Raw genomic sequence first — 16,805 nt, forward strand, 5'->3', positions numbered from 1 at the left:
CAGACTCAGATTCGGACCCCGACTCAGATTCTTGATCCTGAGCATCATCAGTTTCGGCTTGGTTGTCTTCACGTGCCCATTAGAAGAATTAAATTCCTCTCTAGACTTACGTGGAAATACATTTTCAAAGAATGATGCATTTCTCGAATCCATTATTGTATCCTTATGGATTTCAGGAATATTCGAATCGTTGACTAGGAATTGATAAGCCGAACTGTTATGTGCATATCCACCTACATGATTGTGGTGAGTATGGAGCAGTCTTTTTATGTATAATCCCATTCTGAGCACAAATCTCAGCAAATGGCGATTCATACTCACCCCCTCGGTCACTTCTTAGTGTCTTAATTTTATTGTTGAGTTGGTTCTCAACTTCATTTTTATAGAGAATGAACTTCTCTATGGCCTCACTTTTACATTTTAGCAAATACACATAGCAATATTTCGTGCTATCATTTATGAAGGTAATAAAGTATTTATTATTCCCTTTAGATAACGTTGATTTTAAATCACACACATCTGTATGAATCAGATCAAGGGGTTCACTGTTTCTTTCATCACTTTGGAAAGATGATCTAGTCAGTTTAGCCTCTACACAAGTTTCACACTTTATGTTTTGAATCAATTTCGAATTTTGGTAAGTGTCCCATGTTAATTAACTTTTGCAAAGTATCATAATTAACATGTCCTAGTCTACCATGCCATAAATTGGAAGACTCAATCATGTAGGTGGAAGTAGAAGCTTCATTCATTTTCTTGATCAAAGTCATTACATTCATTTTGATCATCCCACCCGATACATAGCCCTTACCCATAAACATTCCATTCTTGGATAAAAAAGCTTATCAGACTTTATCACTATGCGGAACCCATGAGAGTTCAACATTGCACTAGAAATCAGGTTCTTGCGGATCTCCGGATCATATAGGACATTGTTCAGAGTCAACTCCTTTCCAAAGGTCATCTTCAGAATCACCTTTTGTTTCTCCTTGATGTGGAGGTTGCAGAGTTCCCCATGTACAGAATCTCCCCATCCTCAGATGGTTCGAAGGTGGAGAACATCTTCTTGTCAGCACAGACATGTTTTGGTAGCTCCAGTGTCCATCCACCATTCCTTGGGGGTTTGAATCCACCATGTTCATCTCAGATATCATGCAACAGAGGTTCATGTCTGCAACATCCTGAGTGACAGCTTCAATCAGGTTTAGCTCCTTCCTTTTGTTCCTCTTCGGTTTGTTACAGTTGACAGACTTGTGATCAGTCTTGTCACAGTTGTAGCACTTGCCTTCAAACCTTGGCTTCTTGGAGATGCCTCCTTTCGGCCCCAGCTTGGACCCTTGATACTTGCCTTTCTTATTTTTGGAACCTTGACCATGTTCCATCATGTTTGCCTTGGCAGAGACGCCATTGATCCATGCTTTCTTTTCGGATCCTCAGTTGTCTTCCTCAATGCGAAGCCTAACCTCTAGATCCTCCATGGTCATTTCCTTTCGCTTGTGCTTCAAATAATTCTTGAAGTCCTTCCAAGCAGGTGGTAACTTTTCAATAGCACATGCCACTTGAAAACTTTCACCTAGTTTTATTCCTTCAGCGTGAATCTCATGCAGGATTAGCTGAATCTTAGAGAATTGACTCATCACAGTTTTGGAATCCACCATGTTATAATCAAGGAAGCGTCCTACGTTAAACTTCTTGGCGCCGACATCCTCGGTTTTATATTTTTTCTCCAAGGATTCCCATAGCTCTTTCGCCGTTCCCATGCTAATGTACACATTGTACAATGAGTCGGCTAGACCATTCATGATATAATTCCTACATAAGTAGTCAGAATTATTCCATGCATTCACAGCAGCAATCTTTGCTTGATCGCCTTGGTCATCTTCCTTGAACTCAGGAGCATTCTCCGTAAGAAATCTTGCCAGATTCAGAGTGGTCAGACAAAACATAATCTTTTGTTGCCACCTCTTGAAATGCAAACCGTTGAACTTCTCAAGTTTTTCCCCATGGGATACTGAGACAGGTACAACGGGAGCAGTAGGCACAGTTGGCACCAAAGGTCCCTTGCCATTTCCAGAATTTTTTCCGTTAGTCATTTTTTGGAAACTGAAACACACACACAAGGTGTAAGTTTACTTGAAAAATTGTAGATAAATATCGAATACAAATTATATAAGCAATATCAAATATAAACGTCTTAAGATTGTTAGAAAAACAGTGATATATTACGTATATAATTTAATAACCTGAATTATAAATAATTATAAATCAGAAGTTAAACATGCAACTCTAAAACGAAGAACACGAAAAGAAATTCAACCAAAATACCGAATGATTGGGGATGGAAGAACTAGTCGAGACGTGTATGATACCACATTATCCTTAAGACGTTTACGCCTCCTCTCGGTGTAAGGATGTTCGGCGCTTGTCTCCCAGGATATAACGACTAAACAATTCTAGGAAGTTGCACTACTAACTAGAACCTTCAACGAACTCGAAAAGTACCTCTTTCTATCACCAGAGAAAAGATAAGAACTTTGAGAGTGGGAGAGGATTGTGTTTCGAATGGATTATTTTACAATGAAAGGATGGTGGCTATTTATACAGTGATGATTTGCAATCAGCAATAAATAAGATGGCTGTTATAGAAATCAAAAGATCATAACATATATGAGTTACATATGTTACAAGCACTGATTTCAATTCTGTTACAATTCTCCATAACACACAATAACACAGTTGTTACAAAAGAAGAATTTGAACAGTCAAGAGAATTTGAAATGTCAAAACCGAATTTTCGGAAATGCAAAAAGAATATGCGTTTCGACCCTCAATTCGGTGTTGCATTCGTGTCCGCAGATCGCACGGGTATACACGAGTTTCCCTTGTGACCTGGGATTTGCCCCCCCCCTGCGCATGTGCGAGAGGGTATAATGGGGCTTACACACTTTACAATCCATACACAATAGATTATATATAAAGTCTTTTCAACACTTCTCTTTTCCAATCTGGGATAAATACATTTCCCTCATTCTAAGTAGCCATCTTTGAGTGACAATTTCTAATTCACCCACAAACCAAATTACACAAACAAACATATGATCGTGTAGCCCTCATTATGGAGAACTCAAATCTATGTTCATTTTTGATTAATTATAAGTTTAACTTAATTTAATTAATCAATTAAAATTTGGTTTTAAATAGTTTATATACCATTTTTCCAACATAACACATGCCCTTAACCGAAGCCGAAGCCAAGGCCGAGGCCAACCCCTAGCCCGGGCAGGCAAACCCCAAGCCGACCAACCCCAACCCCAGGCACTCCTGGCACTCCAAGCACTCCAGGTACTCCTGCCAGCCCCAACCCTTCCAATGTTACTTGCCCTAGGGATGCCCTAAAGCTGGGGATATGTGTTGAAGTCCTAAATTTGATTAACATCAAGATTGGCCAACCCCCAGTTACCCCTTGCTGTACTCTCATCCAAGGCCTTGCAAACCTTGAAGCTGCTGTATGCATCTGCACTGCCATCAGAGCCAGCATTCTGGGCATCAACCTCAACATTCCGATTGCCCTCAGCTTGCTTCTTAATGTCTGCGGAAACACTGTCCCAAGAGGGTTCCAGTGTTCCTAGAATAATAGGAATCGAAAAATAAGTATCATTTTAATTTCTTTAATTTCCTATCTCTATATATTGCTTTCGCTTCAATTCCTTGTTAGGCAGAGTGTGAAATTGTTCTGTAAGGCGTGTGACAGTGAATAGTCTGTGGGATAACTCTTCGTTTCTCCTGTAATTGTGTTTGGTTTGCTCGATTACATGTTTAGTAAATAAGTTTCAGTCGCAATTGTTTGCTACGTACTATGTAACCATATCGATCAGGTATGAAATATTAAAGTTATCATTTAGTAGTAATAATATTACTATTATGTCATTTGGTCTCAAATAGCTCCTCTATTATCAGTTTTACCTGTAAGGCAAAATTTTGTTGGATAGATCTTTGACACAGAAACATTCTCCTATTTGAATTTGAGCCATTCAATCAGTTTATTCAAGTTTCAGTTTCATATATAAGTATATAATTTTATACTCTTCCTATTTACATAACCGAAACACTGAAAAATCCTGAACTTCAATGTAATAACCCTAAAATTTCAAACAATATTAGTTTGATTTGAATTCTATAAAATTTGTGAATTTTAATTAGTATGAATGTGTTTGGTTGCGACGTTATGAAACGAGTAACGGATACGTTCTCGGAACGTTTAATTAGAAAAACGTTACGTTCCCGCAATTTATATATCGACTTTTATTCCGTCGCTCGGTTGTGAAAACTTTCTTCACGAAAGTTGTAGAGCTCGTTGATACGAGTTCGTGAGTATGTGACACGTTCGAATCGGACGTCGGAGGTAAAATTTATTTACGTCGGAAGTTCGTTTCTGATTTGGAAACAAGTATAAATAGTAAATTTTAGGGATTAGGGTTTCCATTTCTAGAAACCCTTCACCGCGCCTCCCCTCTTCCATTTTCGTTTCTCTCTCCCCGAAACCTCACCCTCTTCCTTCAGAAATTTCTTCGATTCGATCAGGCGAACTCCGGCCTTCGTGTCTCTCACCGCCGGTCCAAGGAGCTTCGCATGGACGTTCGCAGCTACCCTCGAGCTCGCCGCATCGCGCCTCGCCGCCGTTAGCTTCCTCGAGACAACCCGAGGGTTGGAGGGAAGCTCCGTCATTCCACGCGACGTCGCCGGCAGAGCTAGGGTTCAGTGACCTGCTTGTCGTCATCGTGCGCCACCCTAGCACCCCCCTTGCAGAGCGATCGAAGCTCAGACAGACGTTTGTTGCTCGCCCAACTCGATCCGACTCCGCCGCACCTACGCTCGTCTCCGGTGGTTTTCGAGCTCAAATCGAGGTGAGGATAGCCTAGGTTGGTTGTTGTGATGTTGTTGTTGAATTATTGTGTGGATTTGTGATGTTTTGGTGGAGATTGGAGGTTGGAGATGATGGGGAGGTACCGCCGCCTTAGGCGGTGCGTGTGAAGGCGTGGGAGGGTCTAGGGGTGACATGAGGCCGTGGGGAGGAAGAGGAGGAAGAAAATGAGAGAAATGGGGTGGCGGTGGCGTGATACGCGCCGTTGGGGGTGTCGGCGCGTGGGCCCCACGCGCCGCCACGTGCGGCTGTGTGAACAGTGTTTCCGGAAAGGTATTTTTGTAAATTTTATTTACATACGGTAAATGTAAATTTTATTTACGTACGGTAATTGTAAATGTAAATTACTTTTAGTAAAGGTAAAAAATAATTTTAGAAGGGTAATTCGGTAATTATTATTTACTGAGATAGTACGTACATTTGAATAGTATTTATACGTACAGAAATACGTAAAACAGTATGTATACATACAGAAATACATAAACAATATGTACTCGTACATAGATACGTATTAGATGCGTATTTGTACATTAATACATAAATAGTAACTGTGAATAGTAACAGTGAATAGTAACCATGTACAGTAAATTCGTAAAAACCGAAAATTGCTGAACAGTAACCGAATATTACTGTTTCGGCATTTAAAGGTTTACGAAACGTTTCTAAATTCTTTTCTTATCTTTTCAAGGTGATCGATAAATCAAGGAAATGAATTATCTTCGGAAATTGTGGAATTACGCTCGAATCGATAAGGTGAGTAAAATCTCACATATTTACGAATCTACCCTTGTGGTGATTCCAAGATTTTTGCAAGAGTTTTAAATATTGAAATACGACATGTATACAATATAGTGGATTATATATATATTGTATAAATGGTAATAAGTACATATATATATATAGTTTGCTATAATATATACTGTTATGAATTCATTTGAAATAGGTCATTTCGATGACGAGCATGTGATTTTAATATAGAGTTTTGTTAAACGTTTTGTCTTCGGACGTGTTTATAAATTATGACATGTATATGATATACTGGATTATATATATGTATTGTATAAATGGTAATTAAATACATATATATATAGTTTGCTATATAATATACTGTTATGATTTTATTGTGATGATGTCATTTTGATGACAAGATTTTATCGAGCATGTGATTTTTGGTACAATATGATGTGTGATTATTGTACATGATTTTAACATGGAGATTGTTAAAATGTGATTTGTCTTCGGACTTGATTTTTGGTACAATATGATGTGAGATTATTGTACGTGTTTGGCAAGTCGGAACCTAGCCTTTGGCCGGGCGAAAGTTACGATACAGTTAGAGCTCTAGTCCGTCTGCCGTAGTACTGCAGGTGAGGTAACGGGTGGTTATCTGCTCATGGGTACTCAGATTGTTTTGGATGTTGGGTAGCGGGTGGCTATCCAATATCGGCGGTGTATTACGAGAGGGGTAACAGATGTGTACCGGCGTTCTTGGTAGCCGTATTATAAATGCATTTGGGTAACCAGAAGGGTTACTTAATTTCTCATGAGCGTTTCATTTCATATTTCTTTGGGACAACCAGATGGGCCGTCCATTGTCTCATGAGGGCATTTATATTTGTTGATTTGTGATTTTTCGTATATATTGATATGCGAATTATATTTTCATTTTACTCATACGAGCTATAAGCTTACCGGGTTTGTGTTTACAATCCCGGTGCACCAATTCGATGGTGTAGAGGATAATTCCGCAGGTATTGATTAGAGGAGATTGAGTGACGACTCCGGAGACTCGAAGTCGTTCGTATCCTGCTTGTGGTGAGGTTCCTAGCGTGGATTTGTGTGTGAGAATTGGTGTGGTTTTATTTGTGAGTTTTGTGAGAGATTGTGAGGATTATTACATTTCCATCTTATGTAATGTTAAATTATAAATTTGGGTTGTAATAATTGGTTTTGAGTTGTATTGAGAACTCAGTGATGATCCGCTGTGCACGTTAAATGATTTCGATTTCATTGAGATTGTTTTTAGTGTTCTAACAATTTTGAAATTTTGAGTTTTTAGGCTCGAAATTTTAGGGTCGTTACATTCAATTTTTACATTGAGTCTCTTTGTATTCATACAAACCGAATATAAATTACAACTTCAATCTTATCTCAGAAGCATTGAAAGTGATTCACATGTATTTAAATTGCACGTACCCTCAAAGAAAGTGAGCTTCAAAGTTGGTATTTTGGACTCAAGCTATTTTGGACTCAAGTTAGTATTATTCCTACTAAGACATGATTTTCTGTTCTTGCTTTCGCCCCTCTGGAAAGATTGGATCACCAAAAGATTCAAGACATACCAAAGCTCATGATCATTATAAAATGTCGTTTCTCTCTTGGAGCACTAGCAACTCAAAGAGACGTACGTACGATCCAACTTTTCTCAGTTAGTCCATGATTAATGGTCCTCAGGGTTCAGTATTGCAAAACACGTTTACAGCAATTATTTGCATAGTTCAATTCGTGACTCTTATATCTTTAAAAATGTAAGGATGAAGAAATAACTTTCTAGGCATTTGCTCTACTTGCAAAGAAAATGAATGATCTATATCAGAGCCTTGTTGCTGCATCCTGCATGAATGTTCAACTTCATTGGGTCATTAAGCTAACAATTAGCTAAATGCATGGATTAGTTAATTAATTAGCTAAGACATGTACATATTGCATATGCACGTATTAGTTATTCAACTTATCTCAGCTCGAGTATAATGTATAATTGTTTCCCTTTAATTAGCTTGAATTAAAACTCAAACTGATCATTCTCCGAGTTAGTAAAGTATCAAACTATCCATTATTCATTTCTTTTCAAGCTGGGTTGGAGTCTAGGAGATGATAGAACGTACACCTTTTGTTTTTGGTTTTTGGTATAGCTAGATGGTGCATTTTTCAAGAGAGAGTTGAGGGAATCATGTAATTACATTCTTTTTAATTATCTTTTTAATTACTTGCGAAAGAGAGAGAGAGAGAGAGAGAGAGAGAGGAGGAGCGCAGTTGAAGTTGTTACATACTAAATAAATCGTAAACAAAAAAGATAAGGAAAATGCTCTCGTTGAAAGTTGAACTCAAGACCAACTGAGCTACAAGAATTTGATTGTTCATAGGGCTAGCCGGCTACGCATCCGAATCTCAGTTCAGGTTTATGGCAAATCCATAATCAATCTAAATTAATTGGTTATTCATCTTGTCCATATATAAATTTGAATTTTAGAGACCTTGACCCGGATGTTCAACCAATTCGAATTTCCATATCGGTTTGGATCGGTTTCGATTAAAACTCAAATATTAAAAGTTTTCTTTTTATAAACCGAAATTTAAAGATGTATCAAGCAATTCAATTATCTATTCACTCTAGGTATACAAATTTTAAACATAAATCTAAAGAATAAGTTTGTCACCATATTATGAAATCTATTATCATAACCATAAGTTCAAACTTTCATTCGTCAACCAGTAATGGAGTGTCATGTATATTAAAAACAATATATTTGTAATTAATTAAGTTAAATTATTCGGGTTAGTGTTCGAGCTGGGAAAATGGATCCTCCTCAGAGAACAATCAGCAAGCCCCGGTGCCAAACCCTAGACGGTTCAGCCCTTCGTTCTCTGTTGTTGCTGGCGTGCCAGTACCTTTGAGTTAGGTACAACTGTTGCTTTGTTTGACAATGATCGCGCTCCACATACCGTCTTCCTCTCAGACGATTGCTCCGCAGTTGATGATAAACCGCTGAAGTTCGAATGACCTATACACAACCAGAGTTGCTAGGTACCTTTCACTCCACCTCAAGTAGATGGCCGATCTTACTTTTGACTGCTTGGGGAAAAGCAGAGCTTATATTGTGTCGTTAATAGCAGGACTCTCTCGCGAATGGAATTTGTTGACTAGTACAGGCTTTGTGTTTGCTAGAAGCTAGGTTAGCGACTCGATGGACTTGACTCGAATTGCCGAAGTTAATCGGACTTGTTGCTACATGCAGCGCGAGGCGTGCATCTGGGTAGCTCTGCTCCGATGGGAGACTTGGTTGCCGAACCTAATCGGACTTTTACTCCGTTGGGAGATTTTAACTATGCGGTTGCGCGATAGTTTGTTTGACGTTGCGTGTGTTATTCTGCGCCTTCGACCCTCCTTATATAGAGAACACAAATTGTTCTTTCTTGCGAATCAAGTCCTAAGAACCTCCTAGTTGATTTAGATTCACCTTCCTTAATCAACTCAGATTCTATACGGCGATAGTCCCCTAAATCTATTCCAACACGGCAGGTAATCTTGCTTTGTGATATACTCTCCCCAAATATCTGGTCCACGAGCCTAAGTAGTCTAGATAATACCGGAGTATTATTTTAGGCCCAAACATTGCCCCCCAGGCCTTGAAATTGAAGACCCCGCAAAATTGAAAAGGGCTAGAAGAAAACCCCAAATGGTTATCTTTTAAAAATAATCTGAAACGCTTTACGTTCCCCCGTCACCAACTGACGCGCGCCTTCTCCTCAAACCACTACAACCTTTCGAGCTGAAGTACGCGAGAAACACTTACTGTTTCAAAACTCAAACCAGTTCCAATCGAGCAAACATGACTCCTCCCTGAACCCATCAGTTTCGATTTCAGAAACCCTTTCAGTTCCTATATAAATCGCGTTTACGAACCCAAAAAATCCATCCAACTTGATTGCTCTATCATCAGAAAAACCAGAAAGCCCTCTTTTGAAGTTCTTACTCTCTGACAAAAATGGCCCCAAAACCCAACCAACGTGATGCCCAGGCGGGTGCAAGACCTCTTTGCGATTACCCAAACAGAGAACCCACCAATCGCACCACCATCGGAGTAATTGACGACAGCACGGTGTACTTGGGCCCCTCTCTTGCCGGAATCCCGGAGCATATTGACACGGACTACCACTACCGCTCGCGAACTCCTCCGCTTGCTTTCAAGAACACCCCAACCACCTTCAGAGGATGGCAAGTGCACAGCCACCACCATGCCCTTGTCGGAGCATGGCCCAAAGTCTCTGAAGCCATGCAGCTATGGTATGCAGGTCGTCGCCTACTTGATCGCGACATCTGGCATGCGGCAGGAATTTTGGAAATTATCGACCTCTCCTTCAAACTGGCTCAGGTTGGAGGCAACATATATGCCATTATGACTGCTGCCTGCTTCTGAAATTCTGCAAGTAATACCTTCAACTTTCAATTTGGTCAAATGGGTATATCTTTGCTAGACATATATGCTATCATAGGTCTTCCAGTTGGTACCAGGCCCTATAGAGATCAGGATTATTTTGATGCTGAGTGCCCGGTTACCGCCGCTCGCGACGTTGGTATCTACCAATCGTACGGCTCCTGGGTCTCCAGTTTTGATCGCAATCCTACTGCCAATGCTGGAACTGCCTTCTTGGAATTTTGGTTAACCAAGTTCCTGTTCTGCTCTAATTCCAAGAAGATGACTGGGCACCACCTGTAGCTCGCGACCCTTCTCTACAATGGCCACATTGTGGGTTTAGCGCAAATAGTCCTGGCAGAAATCTACCGTATGCTGCATGCGCTCTCCCTGGAACCCCTCAATTATCATAATCTTTCAGGGCCTATGTGGATTCTAGACCTCTGGATTCAGGTCTACTTTGTGCAGCTGCGAAATGAAAATGCAAGGGACTTCCGTCTAACAGAAGTATTGGGAAATGGATTTGTTGGTTTGGAGCCCAACTTGTCTCTTCGCTACGCAACATGCGTCGAGGATTTCTACACCCTGGACGCCTCAGCTCTTGACTCCGCACAACCGCACTCACCCTAAAGCCATCTGAGGCGGCTTCTTAACCCTCAGACGCTATGATGGAGAGAGTCGGTATTTGTTTGAACAGGCTGTATCAATGGTGGATCTACCCCGAAATCCCTGCAACGGAGTAGAACTCTATGCCCCCCATCTATTCGCGAGGCAGTTAGGAATGATTCAAATGGTTCCATTCCATCCTATTGAGAGTCTGAACCTGTTTTCCTCATGGCGACGCCCCATGGTCCCCGTTACTGACACCAATCATGGACACCAGCCCCCGTCTCAATTGCAACCCACTCCCCTTCCTGTACTAGCAAGTGGGAGTATTCTTCGCTGCTTTCGTGTCGACGAAGTGTACCCTCAATGGTGGGAGAGAATCAATTATGGCCAGTGGGAGCAACGTTCGCGGGTCATTTTCCAATACATCTTACAGACGAGGCTCAAGAGATATTTGTAGGAGGACCCTGAGGTTCCTGGAGATGAGGATTTGCTGCGGGCAGTTATTCCAAATGTTGTCAGAATCGTTCCTTCAAGGGTAAAATTCTAACGCCTCTTCGAACTCCTACAGTTCTTGTTTGAACACTGATTAAAAACCACTAACTGGTTCATGTTGCAGGTTTTTGAGAACACAGCTGGTGCTTCCTCCTCCCAAGGCCGTAAACGAGGGAGAACAACCCCTAGCCCTGATCATGACGAGGACAATCCTGATGCCATAGACTTCAATCCTGTAAGCCCTCACCCTTATTTGATTCTCCTGACAGGAATTAAATGTTCAACACTAACCAATATCTGTGACCCCCCGTTGACTCAGAGAAGAAGAGTAGCTGCCTCAAGCACCTCTGTCCCGCTCGCGATTACTAACCAGGTCAGCCATGAGCCAATGACTGGGACCAGCAATCTAGAGGCAGCCATCGAGGTAAAAAGAACACACTACTTGTTCCGATTGGCGTTGTATTCATGAACCACTATGACTGATTCTCATCTGATTTGTAGGTTCGCGAGAACCCAACTTCTACACCTTTGTCTACCCCTCACATTGTAGCCCCCGCGATGGAAGACCCTGCCGTAAGTGGTCAAACACGCTGTTGCCCCCTAGAGCAACACTTTATTGTTCGCTAAGATGTAGTTCTTTAACTTATATTGATTGTCTGTGGGTCAATGATATTCTTCATGGTCTCTAACACAGGTTCATGTTGACGCTCAGTCACCTACCACGGAAGTCACGACTGCTATATCGCCGACTGTGGCTGTGAACCAAGAAACCACTCAGACCACTCCCCCTATTACTGTGGCGAACGCTCAGATCTTGGAGTTGCAAATGTCAATCGTTCCTACAACGGTGCTCTCCCATTCCTCTTGAACTCAAATTCTGGAGAATGAGGTGGGAGATGAAGAAGACGTGACCAACTCCAACCAAGCAGATGAAGATGTGGAGCATCCCTTCACGACTGTGGACCCAGCGAGCCCTGATGAAGCACCGCAACCTCCTCTAGGAAGCGAGGCTCCCTCTCCTCATTCTTCCTCATTCTGATGGGGTAATCCCTTTAACCACTTCCTGGTTTATGCATTTCTGCCTTTCTCTGTAAACACTTAGCTGTTTTATTAATTGTTTTTTACTCCCTTGTAGGTTGTGGCAATCGCAACTACTTCCAGCCTACCCATTGTGTCAACTGTTGGAACCTCTGGACCTACACCCGCTGTTGATCCAACCAGGAATTACCCTAGTCCCTCTTTGGAAGATCTCCTGGATGATATGCTAGGTTCGGCCAGCCCCCTAATGTCTATAGAGTCTCAAGAACTTGTCCAGGCCCGGGCACAACTCGCGGAACTATCATGTGAAGACATAACTGATCCAGTTCGTCTGGCTAAGGTGAAAGATGCCCTTCGCTACCTGAAATTACACTCACCTGACCCAAGCCTAGTCGCGAATGCTGAATAGGCACTGAACACCATCCTGGGTCTCATGGCAGAATGCCACAACTTGAGGAGCCAAGCTCAGAGTCTGTCCCAACACAATGCTGATGCCCGACAATTCGTTACGCAAAGCCCTGCTCAACTTAGGACCAAACTTCATCATGCCAAGACCAGCCGAGCGTAACAAATTAGTGCATTGCGGCACAAACTAGCAGAGCTTGAACCTGAGCAAGCTAGAGAGCTCAAGGCTGTAGAAGAAGAGATAAGAGGTGTTGTGCCCCAAATACAAGAGCGCAAAAGGCAACTGGCGGCCTCTGAGGCTGAAGAAAGGAGGCTCAACAATCTGATATGTGACAAAGCCAACGATACTAGAAAGCTCCTCTTAGATATTCGCCTTGTTGGACATAAAATGTAACTTGAACATCAATGCATTTCAATAGTAAGAATTGTAACTTATCTCTATCTGCTTCCCCTACTTGCGTCTCCTTGATTCGTTCACAACCCAACTACGGGCCCACGACCGGAGCCCAACTCAATTCGTCACCGTGTAAGTTTGCATGCAAACCCTCGTAAACCGGAGCAATCAATACTGGCAAACGCGCAAACCTTTTCAGGTTGACCATTATTACTGGAATTAATCCCTGGTGTGATCTCCAAATCCATATCTTTAATCTCAACCCTTGAATCCAAGTTTCTTCCGCTATAAAATGAAACCCTAAGGGAAGATCTCACCACGCCTCCAACCATGTCGATCCCATTTCCTCCTTCGAAACCCCTTAGGTTTCCTAAGTTTCATCCCCCAGACCTGCAAACTCAGTAGCACTTTGTGAGAGCCTTATTCTACCCTCAAATGTGAGGTGGGAGTCTTATTCCACCCTCACATCCTCCCTTCTTTGTAGTTCCACACCGGGGATCTACCCTGCATTAAGGGTTGTTCCTAGTGGAGGATTACAAGCAAGAGAGGAAAAGGCAGCCCTTCCCGCTGCCTATGCATCCTTGTTTAGTCGCCGAGCATTGGAAAGCAGGCTGCCGAATCCGGGACCAGAGCCAATAGGTACAGTATGCTCGTCACGTACCTCTTTTGATACGCGATGCCAGCTGTTGTACCTCCCATATGAAATATCCTCCAATCTCCCTTCTTTGAGGGAACATCAGGTGAATTCTGCAAACCAAGGCTCATGATCCCTCATGCTACCACCAGTTTTCCAATTAGAACCTATATTTGGCATCAAGCTGGTTCCAATCGGTCCTTAACTGGTGCAGTTTACTCTCAAGTTTCTCGCGGTGGTGGGATGAACATGAGGCATCGCGAAGACCTTTCCAACTAGTATAGATGGTATCAGAGCTTGTTAAGGCTCACATGTAATAGTATAGGTCTTGTATAAAGTTTCTGGCCACAAAGCCATATGAATAAAACACCACTTGTTTCATAAAAACACTTGTTATTGTTTTATTGCTGCATAAACAGAATTATGGACCACAAGTATTGGTCCAATTGTGATACAAAAAATGCCGGAGCACAAGTAAGAAACTCAAAAAGTTTCAGAAACTCGATAGTTTCGAAAAAAAATTTCGGGTTCGCAACCCCACGGATAAGAACGTTCGCGACCGAACAAAATGCCTGAATTCATGATTTCTCTGAGTAGCCATGGTGTTGCCCCCCTATTTACTTGGTTGCAAGAATGTAGTCCAAGAAAACACTAGACGAACCCTCGCTATGTTGCTTGCACCGCCGGTGGATCTTCATATTCCCAAACACTACGAAAGTACTTCTTAAGATGGCGACCATTTATGAGATTTCTATGAGCATTCCCGTCAGTGTCGCGAAGGTAGTAGGCGCCTTTGCCCATTACTCGATCAATCATATAAGGACCTTCCCATTTAGCAGACCATTTACCGCGACCATCAACTCGTTCACCAAAAGGCAAACAAGCTTTCCAAACTAAGTCTCCAACTCCAAAGCTGCATCCTCGCGTGCGTTTGTCATAAAGTCGTGCTATCTTTTTCTTTTCGGCAATAAGGCTATCAAGAGCTTCCATCCGGCGAAAGTCCAAGTCCTCATGGTCTTGAAACATAGCTTGAACATAGTCCTCCCCAATCAGCTGGTGCTGTTCGCCAACCCGCAGCGACTGAACATTAATTACCATAGGAAGGACCGCTTCATGGCCATACATCAATGCATAGGGGGTAGTACCAGTTGGAGTACGCTTGGAAGTTCTATAAGCCCATAATGTGTGATCCAACTCTATGTGCCACGATCGCGGATTTGCATCCAACATTCGCTTGAGTATAGACAGAATGAGACGGTTGCTAGCTTCTGCCTGGCCATTCACTTGAGCATAATAAGGACTGGAATGCAAAAACTTGATCCCATAGCCAGTTAAGAACTTATGGGTCTTCTCAGCCATGAAACCTGCCCCCCTGTCTGCAACCAAACATTCTGGAATACCATACCTGGTGATAATATATTTGAAGATGAAGTCTGTGATCACCTCTGAAGACGTCGTCCTGACTGGTATGGCCTCGACCCATTTGGTGAAGAAATCTGTAGCCAAGCGAATGTGCTTGTGCTGCAAGGAAGAATTGGGATGAATCTCCCCGATAAAGTCTAAAGCCCAGCCGCGACCCGGCCAAGGTTTAAGGATTGGTTGTAGAGGCACGTCAGGCACATGCTGGACTGGCCCATGCATTTGACATTCGATGCAAACCTGTGCGAAGCTGATGCAGTCCTTGAGCATGGTAGGCCAATAAAAACCATATCGGCGAATGAGCCAACGCATCTTTGGACCGGCTTGGTGAGAACCACAATTGCCACAGTGAACCTCTCGCAAGCACCTCTTAGCCTCAGCTCCATAGATGCATCTTAGGTACAAACCATCTTCTGCCCTGTGCAATAGCTCATTGCCTCGAAGGACGTAGTTAGTAGTGAAATATCTAACCCTCTTGTCCACCGGTGAAGAAGGATCAGTGAGGCACTAGATGATTGGCTGCCGCCAATCCTCATCAATAGTGTCGACAACAGCCACCAACCATTCATCGTTAACCTCTTTCTTTGCCATAAAGGAAGGTAATGTGTGTCTCTGAATCTTCAAAATTATTTCACGAATGCCATTTGCCAGGCGAATGCCTGTAGCCAACTGTGCTAACTCATTGGCAGCGAAATTTCGTTCGCGAGGAATATAATCAAGCACCACATCGGCAAATTGGTCTAACAATTTCGATGCTCGTTCCCAAAAAGGGAGTAATGTAAAGTTGTTACACTTGTAGACCCCCTTGAGCTGGTTAATGACTAGGACGGAATCACCTAATACCTCTACCTCGGTGACCTCCAGATCAAGCAACAACTCCAAGCCAATGATGATGGCCTCATATTCTGCCTGATTGTTAGTGCACTTCCACTCCAGCTGAAAAGAGTAACAATGTCTGACGCTAGAAGGATTAACCAATGCAACACCCGCCTGGGACAAATGATCGGTGCTGCTACCATCGAAGTATAAAACCCAAGGCTGAGTGTAAACGAAGGAAACAAGCACATTTTGGTCGTCAATATCCTCCACAATAGGATGATGCAACAAGAAGTTGGACACTGCTTGTCCTGTGAGCGCCTTTAGGGGTGTATACTGTAAAGAAAACTCTGATTACACCAAAATCCACTTACCAATCCGACCCCTAAGCATAGGTCTGGTAAGTATATACTTCACTAAATCAGTTTGTGCCACCACCACCGTAGTAAAGGATAGCATGTAATGGCGAAGCTTAGTACCTGCGAAGTATAGAGCTAAACATAACCTCTCAATCGGCGAGTATCTAGTTTCAGCGTCTAAAAAGGTTCAGCTCAAGTAATAAACCGCACGTTCAACCTTCTTGCCCCCCTCTCCATCACCATCTTGTGCTAGGAGTCCTGCGATGGAGTAAAGAGATGCGGAGATGTATAACTTCAAAGGTATTCTCGGCCGTGGGGGTCTAAGAACACATGGATGGGTAAGGTATTCCTTGATTTTGTCAAAAGCTGCCTGTTGCGCACGTTTCCACCGAAATTCTTGATCCGCCTTAAGCTTCAGCAAAGGAGAGAAGACTGCAGTTTTGCCAGCGGAATTATAAATGAAGCGTCGAAGGAAGTTTATTTTCCCAAGCAAACTCTGAAGTTCCTTCTTGTTCCTTGGTGC

General features: G+C 42.4%; 1 protein-coding gene across 1 annotated transcript; it reads left to right on the plus strand.

The window, feature by feature from the left end:
• Window positions 1-2,813: 2,813 nt before the first annotated feature.
• LOC126795467 (putative lipid-binding protein AIR1) lies at window positions 2,814-3,939 on the plus strand. The gene is given in 2 exon segments (XM_050522303.1): window positions 2,814-2,865; window positions 3,202-3,939. Coding segments are annotated over 2 exon segments (480 nt in total). The 3' UTR covers window positions 3,630-3,939.
• The last annotated feature ends 12,866 nt before the right edge of the window (window positions 3,940-16,805 follow it).

The sequence above is a fragment of the Argentina anserina genome, chromosome 5 (assembly GCF_933775445.1).
Source record: "Argentina anserina chromosome 5, drPotAnse1.1, whole genome shotgun sequence".
NCBI classification, from domain to species: domain Eukaryota; kingdom Viridiplantae; phylum Streptophyta; class Magnoliopsida; order Rosales; family Rosaceae; genus Argentina; species Argentina anserina.